The 22,839-nt window shown below is 45.0% G+C and overlaps 1 protein-coding gene across 3 annotated transcripts in view; it reads right to left on the minus strand.

Moving 5' to 3' along the window:
• ARHGAP21 (Rho GTPase activating protein 21) overlaps positions 1–18,837 on the minus strand; it is a 261,069-nt gene extending 242,232 nt beyond the window's left edge. For all 3 annotated transcript variants that reach the window (XM_077490983.1, XM_077490982.1, XM_077490981.1), the window contains exon 1: positions 18,528–18,837. In XM_077490983.1, coding sequence (XP_077347109.1) covers positions 18,528–18,605 — 78 coding nt within the window. In that variant the 5' untranslated portion in view covers positions 18,606–18,837. The remainder of the gene's footprint in view (positions 1–18,527) is intronic.
• Between the last annotated feature and the right edge of the window lie 4,002 nt (positions 18,838–22,839).

Consider the following 22,839-nt stretch of genomic DNA (forward strand, 5'->3'; position numbering starts at 1 on the left):
ACAGCTTTTCCCATCTAGAGTGAAATATTTGCCCATTCTTATTTGCATAATAGCTCAGGCTCTCTCAGATTGGATGGAGAGCGTCTGAAAAACAATTTTAAAATCTTGCCCCAGATTCTCAATTGGATTTAGGTCTGGACTGTGACCGAGTCATTCTAAAGGCCCATACACACAATTTAGACTTTTTGACAGCATGCAAATTAGCTGTTTTAAGGCAACATCCGACCGTGTGTACGCTCCATCGGGCAAACTTTCAGTTTTCATCAGACTTTTGTTGGCTGTGCGAACGGACAAACTTTCCGGCAACAAAAGTCCGATCGGGTGTACAGAAAACAAAGTACAATCACGCATGCACAGAACCAATGCAAAAGATCAGACAATACAGAAGTTGACCAAAGGTGGCGGTAAAGAGCAGAAAAACCACATTATTTGGTGAAAGTTGGCTGAAAAAGTCCTGCCGTGTGTATGCTTAAGTTCACGGCTGACGCACTTTGTACAAAAATCCAAGGGAACGTTTGTACAAAGTCTGATCGTGTGTATGAGGCTTAACACATGAATATGCTTTGATCTAAACCATTCCATTGCAGCTCTAGCTGTATGTTTAGGGTTGTTGTCATGCTGGAAGGTGAACCTCTGTCAAGTATTTTGCAGACTAACAGGTTTTCTTCTAAGATTGCCCTGTATTTGGCTCCATCCATCTTCCCATCAACTCTGATCAGCTTCCCTGTCCCTGCTAAAGAAAGGCATCCCCACAACATAATGCTGCTACCACCATGTTTCACAGTGGGGATGGTGTGATCAGGGTGATGTGTAGTGTTAGTTTTCCGCTACACACATATTGTTTTGCTTTTAGCCCAAAAAGTAAAATTTTGGTCTCATCTGACCAGAGCACCTTCTTCCACATGTTTGCCGAGTCCCTCAGATGGCTTCTTACAAACTGCAGACAGGACCTCTTATGGCTTTCTTTCAACAATGGCTTTCTTCTCGTCACTCTTCCATAAAGGCCAGTATTGGAGTGCATGACTAATAGTTGTCCTGTGGGCAGAATCTCCCACCTGAGTGCTCATGCACACGGACGTTTTAAAAAAAACTGTCTGCAAAGCTAGCTCCGACGCCTGGAAAAACCGGCGTTAAAAACGCGATTTTTACCGCGTTTTGCATTGGCGTTTTTTAGCGTTAGCTTTTAAAGAAACCCATCTTTTGGCTATAGCACTCAGAAAACAAAGAATATATGTTACGCGTTTATGCGCGATTCGCATTTTTACAGCTCTAGCTCCGCGCCACGGAACGAACTGGTCCTGGGGTTTTTTTTTTTACAGCTTAACCACTACAATACAGGGCACTTTAACCCCCTTCCTTCCCAGCCCAATTTTCAGCTTTCAGCGCTCTAGCGCTTTCAGTGACAATTGCGCGGTCATGCTACACTGTACCCAAATGAAATTGTTATCATTTTGTTCGCACAAATAGAGCTTTATTTTGGTGTTATTTATTCACGACTCCGTTTTTTTTTTTTTTGCGATATAAGTGCAAAAATAGCGGAAATTTGGAAAAAAAACAATATTTTCTTTTTTCTATTTGAAAAGAAATCCAATAAAATCAAATTTTGTCATAAATTTAAGCCAAAATGTATTCTGCTACATGTTTTTGGTAAAAAAAATTCCGTTAAGTGTATAATAATTGGTTTGTGTGATCACGGACATATGTACGCAAATGATCATGTACATATGTGTGCAGGTGATCACGTACATATGTGTGCAGATAATCATTGGGACATGTGATTTTAGTGGGACATATGTGGGGGACATGTTTTTATTATTAGGGACATGTGTTTTTATTATTTGGGGACATGTATGTTTTGGGGACATGTGTGTTTTGGGGACATATGTGGGGACTGTGTTTGTACTGTGTGGTGTGTTGTGTGTTTACACTACACTGATGATCAGTGAGTAAAAAGCTGTAAAAAGCAGCCCATACTCACTGATCATCAGCCGGCTGCAGCGTTCTGCTCTCCTCTCCTCAGCGGTGACTTCCGTGTGAGGAGAGGAGAGCCGATTGCCTAGCAACCGGCTGTTTGTTTACATCACATGACGGCCGTGATTGGACACGGCCATCATGTGATCAGGAGGGCCAATCACAGAGCCCTCCTGCCGATCTGAGATGTGCCGTGTCCGGGTGACACGAGCACATCGGGATCGCGCCGCTACGCGAGCGATCCCGCTACTCCTGAAGGACGTTCCTGAACGGCCTATCAGGAGTAGACGGCTCCCACCCGGCCGTATATATGCATTGGCCGGGTGGGAAGTGGTTAAAAACGCCTATGTCATTTGCAGCTCAAAAATGCCTAGGTGGGCATGAAGCCATAGACTAACATGGACAAGCGTTTTTAACCACTTTCAGACCGGACCATTTTGCTGGTAAATGACCAGAGGTTTTTTTACAATTTGGCACTGCGCTGCTTTAACTGGTAATTGCGCGGTCATGCAATGTTGTACCCAAACAAAATTTGCGTCCTTTTCTTCCCACAAATAGAGCTTTCTTTTGATGGTATTTGATTGCCTCTGCGATTTTTATTTTTTGCGATATAAATGGAAAAAGACCGCAAATTTTGAAAAAAAATGATATTTTCTACTTTTTGTTATTAGAAAAATCCAATAAATTCAATTTTAGTCATACATTTAGGCCAAAATGTATTCAGCCACATGTCTTTGGTAAAAAAAAAGTCAATAATTGTATATTTATTGGTTTGCGCAAAAGTTGTCACATCTACAAACTAAGGTACGTTTTCTGGAATTTACGCAGCTTTTAGTTTACGACTGCCTATCTCAGTTCTTGAGGTGCTAAAATGGCAGGGCAGTACAAAACCCCCCCAAATGACCCAATTTTGGAAAGTAGACCCCCTAAGGAAATTGATAAGTGGCATGTTGAGCCCATCGAATATTTTATTTTTTTGCCTCAAGCGATTGAATAATGACAAAAAAATAATTTTTTTTTTTTTTTTTTTTACACAAAGTTGTCACTAAATGATATATTGCTCACACATGCTATGGGCATATGTGAAATGACACCCCAAAATAAATTCTGCTGCTTCTCCTGAGTACGGGGATACCACATATGTGGGACTTTTTGGGAGCCTAGCCGCGTACGGGGCCCCGAAAACCAAGCACCGCCTTCAGGCTTTCTAAGGGCGTTACAGTTTTGAAGGCCATAAAATGCCAAGATGGCACAAACCCCCCCCAAATGACCCCATTTTGGAAAGTAGACACCCCTAAATTTAGGGGTACACTAGTGAGACTAGGTAATAAATGGCGGGTGCCCTGAAACTATAAAAAAATAACTAACCAACCAGCGTCACCTGTAACAGTTATATGGTGATCACTGGTGAAAGGGTTAACTAGGGGGCAATCAGGGGGCTTTATGCGGTAGTATATGGGGGTCCCTGGCGCTATAAAAAGCTGCGGCGAACCTAAATACCTACCTGTCTAACTAGCGTCACCTGTGACACTAATACAGCGATCAGAAAAACGATTGCTTATTAGGCTGGGTTCACACTGGAGCGATGCGGGAACGCCACGAATCCGCGGCGGGTTCCCGCATCGCATGCCTCCCGGCGGCAGTTCACACTGCCCTATGCGAACTGCTGGGAGTGTCAGTGAAATGTTAATGACACCCCCAGATCAGTTCGCATATCGCAGTGCGATCTGCAAACTCGGATCGCATGGTGTGAACACCCATGCGATCCGATTCTGCTGCGGACCAAAAAAAGGGTCCCGTGCGAGTTTGCGGCGGGTGCAGCGGGTGTGACACGAATTCAGCCATACTATCTGTATGGCTGAACTCGAATCGCACAGAGATCGGATGTGATTTGCACTGCAGTGCGGTGCGAATCACATCTGTTCTCATAAACCGCTGCAATGTGAACCCAGCCTTAGTGACACTGGCGACGGGGGGTGATCACGGGGTTAAACCTTTATTGGGGGGGTTAGAGGGGTACCTTAGAACTAAAGGGGGCTAACCCTAACTGCCCTAACAGTTATTACAGTCACAAATGACACCCGCCGGGTGATCAGGGGGTTAAACCTTTATTAGGTAATAAATGGCGGGTGCCCTGAAACTATAAAAAAATAACTAACCAACCAGCGTCACCTGTAACAGTTATATGGTGATCACTGGTGAAAGGGTTAACTAGGGGGCAATCAGGGGGCTTTATGCGGTAGTATATGGGGGTCCCTGGCGCTATAAAAAGTTGCGGCGAACGTAAATACCTACCTGCCTAACTAGCGTCACCTGTGACACTAATACAGCGATCAGAAAAATGATCGCTTATTAGGCTGGGTTCACACTGGAGCGATGCGGGAACGCCACGAATCCGCGGCGGGTTCCCGCATCGCATGCCTCCCGGCGGCAGTTCACACTGCCTTATGCGAACTGCTGGGAGTGTCAGTGAAATAATGACACCCCCAGATCAGTTCGCATATCGCAGTGCGATCTGCAAACTCGGATCGCATGGTGTGAACACCCATGCGATCCGATTCTGCTGCGGACCAAAAAAAGGGTCCCGTGCGAGTTTGCGGCGGGTGCGACACGAATTCAGCCATACTATCTGTATGGCTGAACTCGAATCGCACAGAGATCGGATGTGATTTGCACTGCAGTGCGGTGCGAATCACATCCGTTCTCAAACCGCTGCAATGTGAACCCAGCCTTAGTGACACTGGCGACGGGGGGTGATCACGGGGTTAAACCTTTATTGGGGGGGTTAGGGGGGTACATTAGAACTAAAGGGGGCTAACCCTAACTGCCCTAACAGTTACTACAGTCACAAATGACACCAATGCAAAAAAAAAAAAAAAAAAAAGCAATTGGTGTCACTGTGACTGGGGGGGCAGGGGTAATTGGGGGGGTGATCGGGGGTAAAGGGGGGGTGTGAGTGTGCCTGGCATGTTCTACTGTATGTGTGGTGTGTTGGTGCAACTCACCGAACCTCTCTCCTCGGTGCCGGAACGAAAAATACCGACACGGAGGAGAGAATACATCACTTCCTCTCCTGTGTTTACATTACAGGAGAGGAAGTGATGTCACGGAGGATTTCCATTAGTCGAGAGCGATCGCGAGGGGGTGGCCATGAATGAATGGCCGCCCCCTCATCCCGGATCGCTCTCGAAGGAATGCCGACCGCCGCAGGCACCGGGGGGGGGCCCGATCGGGCCCCCCACCCGCGGGCAGGCAGGGACTTATATATACGCCCATATGCCTGCCCGTGCCATTCTGCCGACGTATATCGCCGTGCGGCGGTCGGCAAGTGGTTAAGCTGCAAAAAACACTCAAAAAAGCGGCTGTAAAAACGTCCGTGTGCATGAGGCCTGAGATGTGCAGCTCCTCCAGAGTTACCATGGGCCTCTCTGATTAATGCTCTCCTTGCCCAGCCTGTCAGTTTAGGTGGAAGGCCATGTCTTGGTAGGTTTGCAATTGTGCCACTCTTTCCATCACTTTCAGATAATGGATTGAACAGTGCTCTGTGAGATGTTCAAAGCTTGGGAGATATAGATATAATATATGTCAATCTTTTTTTTTTTTTTTTTTTTTTTTTTTTAATAACCTAACCCTGCTTTAACCTTCTCCACAACTTTATCCCTGACCTGTCTGGTGTGTGTCTGAGCTTTCATGATGCTGTTTGTTCACTAAGGTTCTCTAACAAACCTGAGGGCTTCACAGAACAGCTGCATTTATACTGCGATTAAATTACACACAGATGAACTCCATTTACCAATTAGGTGACTTCTGAAGCCAATCGATTCCACTGATTTTAGTTAGGGGGTATCAGAGTAAAGGGGGGCTGAATACAAATGCACGCCACACTTTTCAGATGTTTATTTGTAAAAAAATTGGAAAACCATTTCTCATTTTCCTTCCACTTAACAATTATGTCCCCCCCCCCCCCCCCCAGATGGCGCGCGCGCTCTTGCAGGGTTGGCTGACAGTTCTCCAGGACTGAGCCAGGCTTACATATTGGGAGCAGTGCTCAGTGCAGGCAGAATTCCCACCTGTCACTGTAGGGGAAAAAAAATAAAAAATAAAGGGAGGAAGCTCGAACAAACAAAAAAACTTTAAAAAACTAGCATTTTTATGTACAAGAAAAAGGTCATATTTGCAACATTTCTTCAGCAAACAAAATTCCATTCCGTCCGGATTGACATCAACTTTAAAAAAAAAAAAAAAAAAAAAAAAACTTGTTTCCAGGGGCAACAAAAAAAAACATTCTTTAATAAAAAGGCCATTTACAATTGCTTCCCTTATTTCTCACAATCCACCTGCACACCCAACATAGCAGATGTGAGTTTCTTCTTTCATCCAGCATCTGTTATTTTTGGTCCGAAGCGCCAACCCCGGAATAATCTTATATTTTACAGCGTTTTCCATAGCAGCCTGCTTGAGGTGCATTTATCCCGACACACCCAATACTAGTGCCAGAGAGTGGAAACAAAAATCATACGATGAATGCAACAGACTATTTTATACAGTGCAGGAAGGAAACCATCACACCAATACAAATATACATACATTTCTTTCATTCAAAATGGACTACACCACTTCCACAGAAATTAAATAAAAAAAGGGGAGGGGGGAGCCATGACAGATTACTATGTCAAGCATGAAGCATTTAACCTGCATTATAACGATGGCGCCTGAGGCCCGCTATGATCACAAATGATATTCAGCACAAAAGAGCGATAAAAGAGCAAAGAGGCCACACATGTGACCCAAAGAGACGTGCGGCTGCTGGTGCATATGTGGATAGATAGTTTTCTTTACCCATAAAATGTATAATTTATATAAGAATCCAAAAAGGATAGGCAGTTGCAGCACACTTCTGTATTTTATATCACACAGTTTTCAAAAATTCCACTTTTACAGGCATTTGAGCTCCCCCCTCCCCCCCCCCCCCTAAACTCCACTTCATGTTAGTCTGAGTCCATGCACACTATATAGGCTTTTACAGCCTTAGTTCACATTAATGAGCTGCAGGAAATGCCACGATCCACAAAGGTTTCCCACACTGCATCCAATTCGCGCTGAACTTAGGATTGCAGCGACACCCGCCGCCGATCACAACACCCCAAAACTCAGGTCGCAAATGCAGTGCACTGCGAATTGACCACAAATGTGGTGCGGTTCCTGTGCGATTCACATGCCGTTTCTAGTGTAAACTGAGGCTTGGAGGCAGAAAAAAAAAAAGAAACCAAAGTTACGCTCAGAAGAGGAGCTTTTGAGCATTAAAAAAATAAAAAAATAAAAACGCTCAAAAAGCACATAAACGCATTAACATTAGACATGCTTATGTGCATTTTCATGTTAATACATCATAGTGGCCAGAATAAATTAACATTCTGGCCAATAGAATGCATTGTCACATGTAAACACACCATTCTACCATGTTTTTCTGCTGCTAAACAGCTGTAGGAAAAAAAAAGACATCATGGAGAATACAGTGTGCATGTAGCCTCAAGCAAAAAATTGCTCATTCTCAAGCCATACTCCAGACTGTTGCTGTTACTTTGTATCTCTATGTGAAATAAGGACAGAAGAGTGCTGCAACTGCCTGCCTTTGGAGAACACACACACTCCCTGGCTCGACAATTCGCAGGCGCCAGGTCGCCATGGCGACCAAAAATTAAATCCTAACAGAGAAAAGATATACCAAGGATATGTCTGTGCTCAAATCCCATTAGCTTGTACATGTATTTAAATTATTGGGTGCTAAAGGAGTGTGACCACATATCAACACTACAAATTCTGGATGGACCCTCTGCTATACCTTTTTCCCTGGAGAGAGAGTGTAGCAATGTGCAGATGGTCCAGCCAGAATTTGTAGTGTTAATATGTAGTCACACCCCTGTAGCACCTGCTAGTTTAAATACAGTGGAACCTTGGTTAATGAGCGTTTTGAAACACAAGCTATTTTTTTATCCCGACTCAGTTTGCGAGCAGACTTCAAGCTAATGAGGTGTGCAGTACCGCATTTGGCCAGAGGCACGGGGGACACTCGGAAAGGTTCAGAAAGGCTCGGAAACATTCAGTTTCCGTGCCTTTCTGAGGGTTTCAGTTCAGCCGAGCTGTCCAAGTATTCCCGAGGCTCTCCGGCCCCCACCCTTCTGGCCACATGCGGTATTATTTGCAATAGCAGTCGACGCAGAGCAAATTATGTTAGTTTCCATTGACTTCTATGGGGAAACTCGCTTTGAATTACAAGCATTCTCCTGGAACAGATTAGGCTCGTAATCCAAGGTTCCACTGTACATGTACAAACTATTGTGATTTGAGCACAGGTATAACTTTTCTCTGTTGTAACACAGATCAGTGACAAGATCTGTAGCTAGTAGCTCTCCCCCACCTTGGGTCTTTATGCCCTATGTTGGCATGGTTGTCCATTGTAGCGTTTGCAGTGGAAAGGTGGTGTAGGACTGGCCAGAAGAGGGATTACTTTGGCACAAATGACCAGCTTAAACATGTATTGCAATATATGTGAACTAAATATCCCTGTTTTTTCATTATAGTTTGCTGGAAAGGGTGTAGCAATGTGCAGAGGCTCCATCCAGAACTTGTAGAAATTGCATCCTGGGCACGCGCATCCACCTCCCACTTGCCGACTGCACTATAGCTGAAAGACCGCTACAGTGCAGTCATCCAGTTCTGGGAGGATGTCTATTGAGTGCAGCTCAAATTACTTATCTGCAACATTTTATATTATTATTATTGGATTTATATAGCACCAACAGTTTGCGCAGCACTTTACAACATTATATAGAAAAAAAAAAGTTTTTTTTTTTTTTTTTTTTTTATTTCAGTATTTTGTTTGTTTAGCAAATAAAAAAAATAAAAATAAAAAAAGGTGGTGATTAAGCCGGGAGTTCTGCCGTTTTATTTTTTTTATTTTTTTTTTTAAAGCCAGCAGCTACAAATACTGCAGCTGCTGACTTTTAAAATAATGACACTTACCCGCCCAGCGCGCCCGCGATGTCGGCACCCGAAGCCGATCTCTCGATAGTCTCTCGGGTGCCGCCGCCATCTTGGGTATGGGAATCGGGAAGTGGAGCCTTTTGCCTTCATTTCCCGGTTCCCTACTACGCATGCGCAATAAGGATGGTCCCCGCTGTCTCTGGGATCCGTGTGTTTCCCAGCAGGCAGCGGGTGACTTTCGGAAAGGGGCGTAGATTCTGCGGAAAGGGGCGTACCTTCTGCAGAATCTACGCCGGAAGTGGGTGCAGATACCTGTACTGTACAGGTACCTGCACCCCCCTCCCCCCTGAAAGGTGCCAATTGTGGCGCTGGAGGGAGGGGGGATTCCAATGAGCAGAAGGTCCACTTTAGGGTGGAGCTCAGCTTTAAACACCACCAAAAGAAAATGATAAAAATGTCATATGTACAGTGTTGCATGACAGCGCAATTGTCAGACAGCTCTGAAAGCTGAAAATTGGCCTGGTCAGGAAGGGGGTGAAAGTAGAAACCGCCCGCACACACACTTCCTAGCATTTTGATCTGGCTCCAAAGCAAAATTTGTCAAGCCCGCATACACACAGATTTAAAAATGATATAATATGATATAGTATGATATATCTCATTAATGAAAAAAAAAAAAAAAATGTATATGTAAACAATGCATTGTTTTTATATTTTTAGGTTTCTGTTTTGTTTTTAACCTACACACATAAAACAAGACGATATTTGCATGGGACAAGTCAGCACAGATCTCTCGATGACAGCTGGCAGTGTAAAGGTAAAGAGTTCTTCTATACATTCACAGCACAGAAATACCAAAACTCCTGACTCTGACAGCTCGCCCCATAGTAATTCATACAATTTCCCACAAGTCCATTCAACATCTGCTTACTACACCCGTGTCAAAGAAAGCAGAGAACAAAAGGTGCCAGAATTTACTGTGTTACAACGTGACATTTGTTTGTACACTGAGATCAATGTAAACAATCCTCAGCACACAGTATACAAGTCATAGGAGCCATCAGCACACGGTTTATAGGAGGAAAGCACCTCGAGATTTTTAGAACCCGGATGTTGATAAACAAGTTTAGACGGACAGATTAACCTCAACGTCAATCACACCAGCAATTCCAAATATTGCCATGTATGACTACCGCCAAGTAGAATACTAATAAATGCGTCTCAAAGGGCAAAGCTTACGTGAAAAAATAAAAAATAAATAAAAAAAAAGTGTCTCCAGCCCATAGCAACCGGCTGGCATTCATATCACCGCATTCGGATCAGTACAAATAGGGACTTCGGATTGGTTGGTACAGTCTACGTCTCTTTGCATGCGGTCACTGCTAGTATTTTAGCTTTATACAACTGCTTCTAAATAATATTACTATCAAGGATTTTGCTCCCCCTCCTTCCCCAAGAGGTTCTGCAGCAGCCAGCGCCAACATAGCCGTGGGTTGGCCTGAATACAAAGTGTCTAAAGTACACTGCTGTTGACTTTTGCAGCGCTGGCCTGGCTGGGCACACTAGTCTGTATTGGCTGTCTAGGCATAAAGAGAATTAAAAAGGGGTGGAGTCAGGAGTTTTCAGGGAGGGGGGGGGGGGGTGGAAGAGACAATGTGGGTTAGGTTGGCTCAGACTCCTGGCAAAGAGGCCACACAGGGGACAGTCTGCCTTCCTTCTATCAGTTTATCACACACCAAACACTGCCGACTAAACAGCACTCCCCGAGAAGCCAATCAGCTCAAAGCGTTCAGCAGCATACTGCAGTCAGACCAATGAAAAACTATGCCAGAAACGTTTAGCTACAATTCTACTAGGTGTGTCATTCTGTATTTATGTCAGGAGATCCAGAAAAAGCCCAAAATATTACCCATCCTGCCCCACCGTGATTGAACAGGCTTGTTAAAGTCTGAATTAATACACAGAGGTGGTTTACTAATACTGGAGCACACAGAATCTAGTGCAGCTGTGCATAGTAACCAATTCGCTTCTAGATTTTTATTGACAAAGCTTATTTGAACAACCCGATTGGTTACCATGCTTAGCTGCACCAGATTCTGTGTGCTCCAGTATTAGGAAATCTTTCCCAGAATGTTCAAACTCTGCTTCTTCCCCAAGTGAACTGCAGGCACAGCTGTGTCTATGGAATGCTGAAAGCAGTTAGACCTTCATCACACCAGTGTACTGATCCCATATGAAGGGGCCATCTTCACCCACCCAGGATGCAGAGGTGTTCTGTGCAGGCAGCCCATAATTCAGAGACAGGTGGCTGGCTGCATGGATCCCGGAGCGTACACCCGCGCGGGTCCAACGCATGGATCCCGGAGCGTACACCCGCGCGAGTCCAACGCATGGATCCCGGAGCGTACACCCGCGCGGGTCCAACGCATGGATCCCGGAGCGTACACCCGCGCGGGTCCAACGCATGGATCCCGGAGCGTACACCCGCGCGGGTCCAACGCATGGATCCCGGAGCGTACACCCGCGCGGGTCCAACGCATGGATCCCGGAGCGTACACCCGCGCGGGTCCAACGCATGGATCCCGACACACACAGACTGCATCAGATCCACACTTCAGGATGCACATGAAGATCCCTGCAACCATCCAGCGGACAATGATTTGAACAGACTGCTTCCATGGAACACCTCTGTATCCCAGGCAGAGAAAGAAGGCACCTTTGTACGTATAAAAGCACCCATGTAAATGAGGCCTTAAACTATCTAAACCCAAGGAACAATAAATAAATTCAGCATCATTTAGCCAAACCGTCTTTATACTTCCTGTCCTAAAGTGACAACACTCACTGTATGCCATCACTGACAGCGCAGTGTTGTCACCCTAGGCTGATCTGGACTGCAAAGGCCCCTCCGCAATACACAGGGGGAAAGGGTTTTGTGTCACAGCTAGGAACAACATTTCTCATTTCAGTACACAGGATGTGCCAACTAATATCTTTTGGTACGAGATAAAAGAAAACAAATGCAACCACCACATCTACAGACTAGTAATCTGAAGCCTATATAATTTGTTTCTGGGTTTAGACACACTTTCATCTGAATTTTTCAGCTGCTTTTGTCTCATATGATTGCTGGAATCAGGAGAGGATTGGTTCTACTTGATGCTCTTGACTGAGTGTCCCGGGGGCCTGAAGCATTTCATTTGAAAAAAATAAAACGTGTGTGCAAAGCAGGCCAATCACCTGAATACATCAACTAGGAATAATGGAATAGAACTTATTATTGTTTTTCATAACTGGGGTCTGATGAGGATGGACTACCGGAGGCATTCACATTGTGCCGCTAGAGGCCGGAGCAAGTAGAGCCAAAAGAATTGGTCAAGAATGAAAGTCGGAGGATCAGATTGTAGAATGGACAAAGGGCAGATCGGCAAAATGTAACTTTTGGGAGATGAGAGTAATAACTAACTTGTGTAAATGATTGCAGGATTCCCAGGGAATGGTTCTCCTGGCAGTGTCCATCACAGCCATCACCAAAAGTAACTTGGCCGCATTCACCACTAAAGCTCCTTTCACACTTGTCACACGACAAAGTTGTGCGGCTTACATTGCGACTTTACAGTACAACTTTGATAAGACTTTTGGTGCGACTTTCATTCAACTCTACATTCTCTGAACCAAAGTCACATCAAAAGTCGGACCAAAGTTGTGCAGGAACCTTTTCTTGAGTCGTAGCGACTTCAGAAGTATTAGGAATGGTTCTTATAGACATACATTGAATTTCACATGTTCTGTGACTTGGGGTCTCACAAGTCACATCCCAAGTCACAGAAATGTGAAAGGAGCCCTGAGGCCAATTCACACATGGAGCGAACTGTCACATGTTTCCAGAAGAGCAGCAACAAGATTTAGGTTTTATTCTATGGGGCCCTGGTGACATCTGAGCAATGTGCTGTCACTTGTCCCGCCAAAGTAGTACAGGTGCTTCTTTGAGGGGAAATGGGGCATTCTTTGCCATATAGACTTTAATGGGAGCGCCTGAAAAACAAAAGGATACATGGATGCTTTACACCCAACAGCCACATCCTCCCCCTGACAGACAACAGTACGGCATAGTTTCTGCCACCAACAGGGCACTATTGCTCCCACCGACACCAAGGATGGGGCACTATTACTCGGCCTTATACCAACGCTGAGGCTTTATTTACTCCCACTGACACCAGGGCACTTTCTTCTCCCGCTGGCCACAGTTCTGCCCCCCTAAAGTTTCATAAATAGTAAAGTTGCTCTTTAACCAGTTCCCGACCAGCGCACGACGATGTACGTCGACAGAATGGCACGGGCAGGCATATTGGCGTACAGGTACGTCCAATATTCAATGGCGCCCTGCCATCGGGAGCGCGGCGGCGCGCTCCCGCGCTGGTCGGGACCCCCGTGAGTCCGGTCGTGGGACCCGCGGACTCGATCACCGCGGGCATCCCCGCGATCGTCTCACGGGACGGCTGAATGGAGGAAATTTCTCCATTCTGCCTAGCAACTAGTGACGCTGATCTCTGCTCCATGTGATTGGAGCAGAGATCAGTGTTCACTAAATGAAAACCCAACCCCCCCCACAGTTAGTAACACACCCCTAGGAACACTTAACCCCTTCACTGCCAGTGTCATTTACACAGGAATCACTGCATTTGTATAGCAGTGATTACTGTATAAATGATAATGGTCCCAAAAAAATAAATAAATATCGCTGATCGCCGCCATTACTAGTAAAAAAATAAAAAAAATACTAAAAAATTATTAATAAAAATGCTATAAAACTATCCCTATTTTGTAAACGCTATAACTTTTGCGCAAACCAATCAATCGCTGATTGCGATTTTTTTTTACCAAAAATATGAAGAATACGTATCGGCCTAAACTGAGGGAAAAAAATGTTTTTTTATATATTTTTGGGGGATATTTATTATAACAAAAAGTAAAAAATAATGCGTTTTTTTCAAAATTGTCGCTCTATTTTTGTTTATAGCGCAAAAAATAAAAACCGCAGGGGTGATCAAATACCACCAAAAGAAAGCTCTATTTGTGGGAAAAAAAGGACGTCAATTTTGTTTGTGAGCCACGTCGCACGACCGCGCAATTGTCAGTTAAAGCGAAGCAGTGCCGAATTGCAAAAAGTGGTCTGGTCTTTGACCAGCAAAATGGTCCGGTCTGTAAGTGGTTAAAAAAAATAAAAAAATAAAAAAATAAAAATAAAAAACAGCCAACCTTTGAAGACCCCCAGATGCTAGCGATGAGGGGAAATCTTCCAATGTTCTGGGGTGACAAATGTCTATGATGTGAGTTACCATCACTTTGAGGAGATTTATGCTGCTGTGTCCCCAGGACAGGAGGTGAAGGGAAATTTCCCCAGCAGGCCAACAAAAATAACCTGGCACGGTTTAACCCTTCCCTACACTAAAAGAAAACCATGTGAGCTAAACATACACATTAAACCTATATCTAAAGCCAACACTTTTTACTTTGAATAACATTGGGAAGGTTTAATACCTGTCAAGTTATTTATTTTTTTCCCTGCTTCTTTTATTTATCTAAAGCTGGCCATACACGACCGGGGTTTGGTCTGATCCCTAATGAACTGGATGGAATTCTATCACCAGGTTCCCGAGAGAAGATCTCAATGAAATCCTTTAGTAGTCACTGAACAGGTGTGCCCATTAGAACTCAAAACGCCCCCTGCGCAACACACGGAAATGCCTGTGAATTGTTTAAAGAATCCGAGAGTGCGAACGTGTGTTCCCTCTATATGAGCTGACTTAAGTGGGGGTAACACACTGAGAAAAAAAAAATAAATCACAAAAATTCCATTTGAGGAATAAACGTTCTATTCTTATAGTGTAGACAACTTCTGACATCCGATTCAGACTTATTAAATTAAAATATCCAAAAGCGACAAACTCCAAAATGTTTCTAATGATTTTTGTTTAATTTGTACTCTTTTCATACAAGAAAAATCAGATAAGAAAAACTGCGCACGATCAGAAACAAAAAAAAAAAAAAAAAAAAAAAAAACACACATTTCATACAATTAGTACCATCCTCGGTTTCGACTTGCTGCGCAACATCAAGGAAAACCAGATGAGCATTTCCCTGATTTTCTTATAGTGCATAGCAGACTTTAGACTCGCCATACATGCTGCAATCTGCCCATACAATCAACCTTAGATCTATCAAATCTATGTAATATGAGGACCTACCCTACCAAGCCGATCGATTTGTATCTGATCAAGCAGCTCCATGCATTAAGCTGGGTGTACACCATTTGCAAAGAAAATTCATACAAAAATTCTCAGCACTTCTGAATGTCATTCAAAAGTAAAAGATTTTTTCGTTTTCCTTGCCGCTCCTTGGAAATGTCTCATCATGAGGTTGAAAAACGAACATTGATGTGACCTCACTCACCATTAGAAAGTCCTACAAATGTTTTTTTCAACAAGATATGTAGAATGGAATTCTGCTAGTGTACACCCAGTTGTTGGTAGCTCTAAAGGAGACTGTACAATCGAATTGTACAGTACGTGGCCAGCTTTGGGCTCAAACAATCTCAGTACAATCAAACTTAGATCTGTCAAGTCTTTGTAATACAAAGGACCTACCTACACTATCCCACCAAGGTGTAGAGTCAGGCAGCCCATACATTGGTCAGTTTTTTGCGTTCAACTACTGGGTTGAAAAAAAAAAAAAAAAAAAAGGAGGGGGGGGGGGGTGTATGATCCGATTCCCTCATCCACACATTCAATGAGGATGGGGGAATCTCCCCCTGGGTATTCCGAAAGTCTTCCCCACCATCACAATACACCCATCAGAGCTGCCGCCTATACCTAAGTAAGTCAAGTGCCTAAGTTAATCAACTTCTGTACAACTTGGGTGCCCATACACGGATTGAAATTTGGACGGACCCTGCTGAACTGGCCAAGTATGGATTATGCATTTTAATTACAAAAAACATAACAGACTGCTTTTTTTTCCTGCACAAAACCATGCGAGAACGCGGTAAAAAAGCATAAAAAACGTACCAAACCCAAATGCAGGTGGTCCCCTAGTTACAAACATCCGACTTACAAAACAACTCCTACTTACAAACAGAGAGAGACCACAGGAAGTGAGAGTAAATCCCCCCCAGGAAGGGAAATTCTCTCCTGTAAGAGTTATGTGAAAAAAAAATAAAAAAAAAAAAAGTGTCTCCACTGATGCTTTATCACCAACATTTTCAAAATCCAATTGTCATTGGGACAGAAAGTGAGGTGAAATCTTCTGAACAGGGGCACAGACAGCAAAACAAGCATTACAGGGGTGCTAACCCTTCCCTATAATATCCAAAAGGCTTAAAAAATGGTTTTGGCTGGAGCTACAAAAAAAAAAAAAAAAAAAGGAAAAGTACCTGTTCCGACTTACAAGCAGATTCAACTTGAGAACAAACCTACAGACTTGATCTTGTTTGTAACCCGGGGACCGCCTGTACAGTGTAAAAAATAAAGCATCTGGAACACATAAAAAAATAAAAAACGCACCAGATTGCATCAAAAACACTTTAAAAGAAACCCATCCGGATGGATCTGGAGGATGTTTGTGGGGTATGAAGGGGCACCAAGACCTTCTAGATTCTAGGAAGCAGACATTTGGGTCATGTGACCGCTCTGATTGGCTCAAAGCAAGGAGCATGTCACCAGCACACCAAGGATCTGCATAGTGAGACCAAACCTTTAGGCTCCATTCACACCTCGGCGTTCTGAATTATGGGTGGAATCACAATTCTGCCCGCTATTCGGCGGGGCGCGTTTGCGATGCCATTAAATCTTACTAGCACCCCAACAGCAGTGCAATTTTGGCGCGATTGACGAATGGCAAAATCATGGGTTGCATTTTACCAGAAAGAAGTTCTGGAACCTTTTTGGGCGTCACGCGTCCTGTAATTTAGTTTGCCTGATGGAGGTGCCAATATGGAGTAATGGCAGCGCAACGCATCCCGTGTTTAGCAATCGCTGGCAGGATCGCTGCAATTTCCCCCACCATTCAAATCACCTAGTTGTGAATGTTGCCTTGTTCAGCGATCACATCGTTACAGTGTTTCAGAGCCACGCAGGACCCCTTCATCAGTCACGTAAAGCTGCGATTACATTCAAGTGACAGCCAATCACAGCAACACGCCTGATGAAGGGGTCCTGCGTGGGACGCGTTGCGATGCCATTACTCCCTATTGGCACCTCGATCAGGCAAACAAAATTCCAGGACACGTCGCCCAAAAAAGGTTCCGGAACTTCTTTTGAGCAAGGAACAAACCGCAATTTTAGCGTGCGTCAACCTCGCCAAAAATCGCACAGTGATTGGGGTGCTATTTGGAATAGCGGGCAGAATTGCGGTGATTCCGCCAACGATTCAAGTCACCACATTGTGAATGTTGTCTTATTCAGCGATCACATCGTTACAGCAGATTGCAGCGTTTCGGAGCCACACACGCCCCCTTAATCAGTCACGTAAAGCTGCGATTGGCTGTCACTTGAACATAAAGTTCCCGGATCACAAGTATGCCTCAGGAGCTTTCCAGCCCCCGCAGGTGACTGTGCTGGGGGTCCACAGAGAGGGGTTTACATAGAGCCACATATATGAGTATTATCGTTGGGAGGAGGTTACTGGTACCCCAAACATGGCGAAATTCTGCCGCAATTGTCCAGTCTTGGGGCCAAAATTTGGTAATCCAGCTTCTTTGGCAGGAAAATGCTGCACGGGGTGGACCATTCCAGTGACCAGACCGCCGTATCTGAAACGCACCGAAAAATGCCCTGGGGAGAAGAGAAAAAGAAAAAGCAGTGCAAACAGGTGTTCCCGCGACACAAAGTGTGAACAGGGCCTGAGGCTGCGATCACACGGGAGCAATTGAAAACATCACATGCGATTCGCTCCGCATTCTTCAGACATCACATGCGATGTCTGTGTGGTGCAAATGTCAGCCTTACAGTTTGTACGACTGAAATCGCATTCGCGCCAAAAGCGCGCAGGATCTCCCCCCCTGCACCTGAATCACATTGGGTGTTCACACCATTGCAATGCGATTCTGGCAATTGCACTGCGCTTTGCATTGTTGCTAAGATAACTGACCCCACTGATTGTGCGGGGGCGCCACGCAATTGCGATGCGGGAAGCACGCAGGATTCGCAACGTTTCACGGTATCAGATTGTACTGTGTGTGGGGAGACAGGTGTGGACTATTCACAGCACAACACATAAACGGTTCAGGCTCCCTGTGATTGGTCCTCTCCACCAGCACTTTGCCGTAGGCGAGCGCAGCGCCTGTCCCGGAACATTCCGTACATACAGGTGCATTCCACAGACACAACATTCCCTTCATCACCCTGGATGGTTACCATGGATACTTCATGAGCCTGTGCCAGCACCCTCCCCTCCCCTCCCCCTACAGGCCACCTGTAGAACTACACCTCCCAGCACCCCCTCTGGCGGCCAGGCACGGAACTCCCCCTGCAGGTAGTAGTAGTAGTGTAATCCAGGGACGGCTTCCCTCTCACCTCGTCAGTCGGGCTGCTGGGCGGCTGCCTCTTCTTCTTGCCGTCCCCCTCAGGTGGAGCAGTCCGGCGGCTCGCCATGATTCCCTGCTGTGCCGATTACAAAGGAGAAGCGGAGGAGTCCACATTGGTGGAGGGGAGCGGCGGGGACATGTGTGGTGGGGCGGAGGAGGAGGCGGGGAGGTTCTCTCGCTCTCACCGGGACTCGGTGGTGCCGCCGCTACTCAGGAGAAGAAGGCGCTGCGGAGCCGCACTTGGAGCACACATCGCGTCCCTCGTTCCCCCGTGCACTGACTCTCACTGCCACAGGCGTTCGGCGAACGGGAGGGGGCGTGCCGGCACTGCTCCAATCACCGGGCGACTTCGGGGAGAATCGGACCGCCCAATTGGTCTAACCCTCTCAGCGCCGGACTGTAGAGTTAGGGGCGTGGTTTGGTTAACTCTTGTTATTCCAGCAGCTCAAAAGACGGGGAAGAGGGGGGGGGGGGGGGCGTGGTGAGAGGAGACGCCTATAAAAGCATGGAGCGGACGCTAGCTGGCGGGAGACATATGGAGAGAGTTGTGGGGAATGTGGAAGGAGCGGCAATGTATAACTAGAAGTAAAGGTGAACGGCTTTCGTTTTGTAGGAGGATTGTGGCTCCTGTTGGGTTTAGTTGCTGTCTGTGTCCCCATTAGGGAGATTCACCTTCTCTCTTTGTCTTGGTGGCCCTGTTAGGGAAGGAAAATCCCCACATTTTGGGTCACCCCCAGTAAACGCTGGTTCTGGTCACACCCCCGGAATCTCCTCACTTTGGAGAGATTTTCTCACACTTCCTGTTTTCAAAAAGTGAAGGGAGGTCTCCGCAATGGGACACAGACCGCAAAAAAGACGGCTTATAACCAGTGGCAGCTGGTGCTAAACTTTTTTTTGGGGGGGGGGGGTGGCAAACACCCCCCCCCCCCACCCTGTCCACACTCACCCCTCACCATTCTGTATACAGAACACCTCCAGGCAGCCATATTGTATTTTACATGAAATGACAGCTGTATATTGAAAAGGAAAGGTCATTTTTAATAATATTTGATTACAATATGACTTGTCGCAGTTGTATATGCTGTATTATTTCTTTGTGGGTTTTTTTTCTTTCATGAAAGTGGAGTTTCCCTTTAACCACTTCAGCTCCAGAAGGCATTACCCCCTTCGTGACGAGGCTGTTTTTTGCGATACTGCACTACGTTACTTTAACTGACAATTGTGCAGTTCTGCAACGCTGTACTAGAATGCAACTGCCGTCCTTTTTTCCCACAAATAGAGCTTTCTTTTGGTGGTATTTGGTCACCTCTGCGGCTTATTTTTTGCACTATAAACAATTTTTTTTTTTTTTATTTTTTTTTTTTTAAAGGCAATTTTGAGATTTTTTTTACTTTCTACTATAATAAATATCCCCAAAAAATGGAAAAAAATCTAAATGTCTTCATCAATTTAGGCCAATATGTATTCTGCTACATATTTTTTTTTTTTTGGTAAAAGAATCCCAATAAGTGTATATTGATTGGTTTGCACATAAGTTATAGCGTCTACAAACTGCAATAGTTTTACAGATTTTTTTTTTTTTTTTTTTTTTTTTACTAATAATGGTGGCAATCAGCGACTAAGGTTGGATTCACACCTATGCAGTTTTAGTGCATTTTGCAGATTTGCACTGCAGAATGTGTTCCATAGGAAATCATGTTAAATGGACTGTAGTGCAAAAAAAAATCACTAAAACTGCATAGGTGTGAATTAAGCCTTATAGTGGGACTGCAAAATTCTGGTGGACAAATCAGACACTTAACTGACACTTTTTGGGGACCAGTGACACCAATACAGTGATCAGTGCTAAAAATATGCACTGTCACTGTAATAATGACACTAGCTGGGAAGGGGTTAACATCAGGGGCGATCAAAGGGTTAAATGTGTTTCTGGGGAGTCATTACTAATGGGGGTTTGGTGTGAGAAGGCAGATATCTGTGATGCACTCTTAACAGAAACACAGGGTCTATATCTCCCCTACTAACAGAATTGAAGTCTGCCTTGTTTACATAGTTCTTCACCTCTCCTGAACGATCTCTGGGTGCCTGCGGCCAAGTCCACCAGACCCACTGATTGGCTCCCCCTGTGTATAAGCACAGCAGGTCGCCAGCGGTGCACATGTGCAACCCGGAAGTGCAGAATCGCATACCTGTACGTGATTCTGCGCAGAGTAGCCGCCGCCCCGCAATAGTAAATGTACATGTTAAAGCGGTAGTAAACCACACCTTCTAAACAGGTGAGTGGGGGGGGTCGACCTACCCGCTTCCTGCCAGTGCCTCTCTGGGATCTCGTGCCACTGGCACCTGAAACAGATGGCTTCACCGGCTTACCACAGATCAGAAGGTCTCCGAAGGGCTCTATGGTATAGGAAACTGGAAGCAACGAGTACTGTCATCACTTTTGGTTTTCCCGGATGTAAGCAGCACAATTTTTGAAACTTGAAAACATTTGATTACATCAATCTTGTCAGTCAGATGCTTTGAGGACAGAGGAGACATCTGGGGTATAATAGACCCCGAGATCTCTCCATAAAGAGTCCCTGGCATTGCCTATTGCTGTCACAAGTGATGTTTACATTCCTTATGATGGCAATAAAAGTTATTTAAAAAAAAAAAAATCAAACAGTATAAAAATAATAAAATAACGTTTTTAAAGTGCCCGCCGTACTGGCCTGCTAAGGCGAACACATACAATGATCCTGCACGTATACGCAAATGGTGATTGCACCTTACATGTGAGGTATTTTCAGACGTCAGAGCGAGAGCAATATTTCTAGCACTAGACCTCCTCTAACTTTAAACTGGTAAATTGTAAAAGCTTATAAAGCATCACCTTTGGAGATTTTTAAATACTGTAGTTTGGCGCCATTCGACAAGCACGCACAATTTTAAAGCATGACATGTTTGGTTTCTATTTACTTGGTGTAACACTATATTTTTCCCAAAAAAATGGGTATTATATTGTATTTGTGTGCATTAAAGTGTGATTTTTTTTTTTTTTTCACAAAACAATTGCACTCGAAAAACTGCTGCGCAAATGCCGTGTGACATAAAAAATTGCAAAAACTCAGCAATTCTCTGCCATAAAAAATATATAATGTTTGGGGGTTCTAATTAATTTTCTAGCAAGAAACGCTGATTTTGAAATGTAAATATAAGGCAGCATCTCACTTTCACGTGGGAAAAAAATAGCAAATAAAGAAAAAATAATAGCGACACAAGTCATAATGTAATTGAATGTAATTAAAAATTACCTTTCCTTTTCAATCTGCAGCTCAGTAATCTTCTGAAAATACAATATGGCTATCTGAAGGGGATCTGCACACAGATTGCACCCCAGAAACAGAATTTCCTGCTTCTGTGATTGGCTCACTGATTTTCCCAGAAGTCTACACTAAGATCAATATTCGCTATTGTCTTCTGACTTCTCCTCCCGACCAATCAGGACAGGAGCCCGATCAGGTTGGTCAAGAGGAGAAGCTGTGGAGAGGACCATGGAAGGGTGGAGGGGTTTGTTTGCTGCCCTCCCCCCCCCCAAAAAAAAAGTTTAGCACCAGACACCACTACCCACAAAAAAAAGGAGAGGAGGGGGGCAGAAAAGCAGAGCTTGCCCATTTGGGTGAAGTTCTGCTTTAAAGTGATTGCAAGGGTTCTTTGTTATTTAAAAAAAAAATAACAAACCTATCATACGTACCTCCATTGTGCAGCTAGTTTTGCACAGAGTGGCCCCAAACCTGCTCTTCTCGGGTCCCCCGGCGGCTCTCACGGCTCCTACCAACATCAGATAACCTTGTGGGCGCACTCCCAAGTCCAGCATTTGGCGTCCATAGAGGCCGAATGCAGACCTTAGCCCCGCCCCCACGTCATTGGATTTGATTGACAGCAGCAGAAGCCAATGGCTGCGCTGCTATCAGTCTATCCAATCAAGAGCCGAGATCCCCGGGCAGAGACAGTGCGTCCCCACTGGGTCAAGTTCCAGGGCTCAGGTAAGTAAAATGGGGGGCTGGTTACTGCCAGGTGTTTTTTCACCTTCATGCATAGGATGCATTAAAGCGGAGTTCCACCCAAAAATGGAGGTGACCCCCTGACATGCCACATTTGGCATGTCATTTTTTTGGGGGGGGAGCAGAAACCCTCTTTTTAGAGGATCCCAGCTCCCACTTTCTCCCGGCGCACTGCGGCACCGGAAGGGAGATCGCCTCTCCCCCTTCCTCTCGGCAATCATCTGGGACACGTTGCAGGTCCCAGATGATTGCCCAGCC

Source organism: Lithobates pipiens, unplaced genomic scaffold (assembly GCF_037356315.1).
Source record: "Lithobates pipiens isolate NorthernLeopardFrog02 unplaced genomic scaffold, aLitPip1_a1.2 Scaffold_19, whole genome shotgun sequence".
In the NCBI taxonomy this organism is placed as follows: domain Eukaryota; kingdom Metazoa; phylum Chordata; class Amphibia; order Anura; family Ranidae; genus Lithobates; species Lithobates pipiens.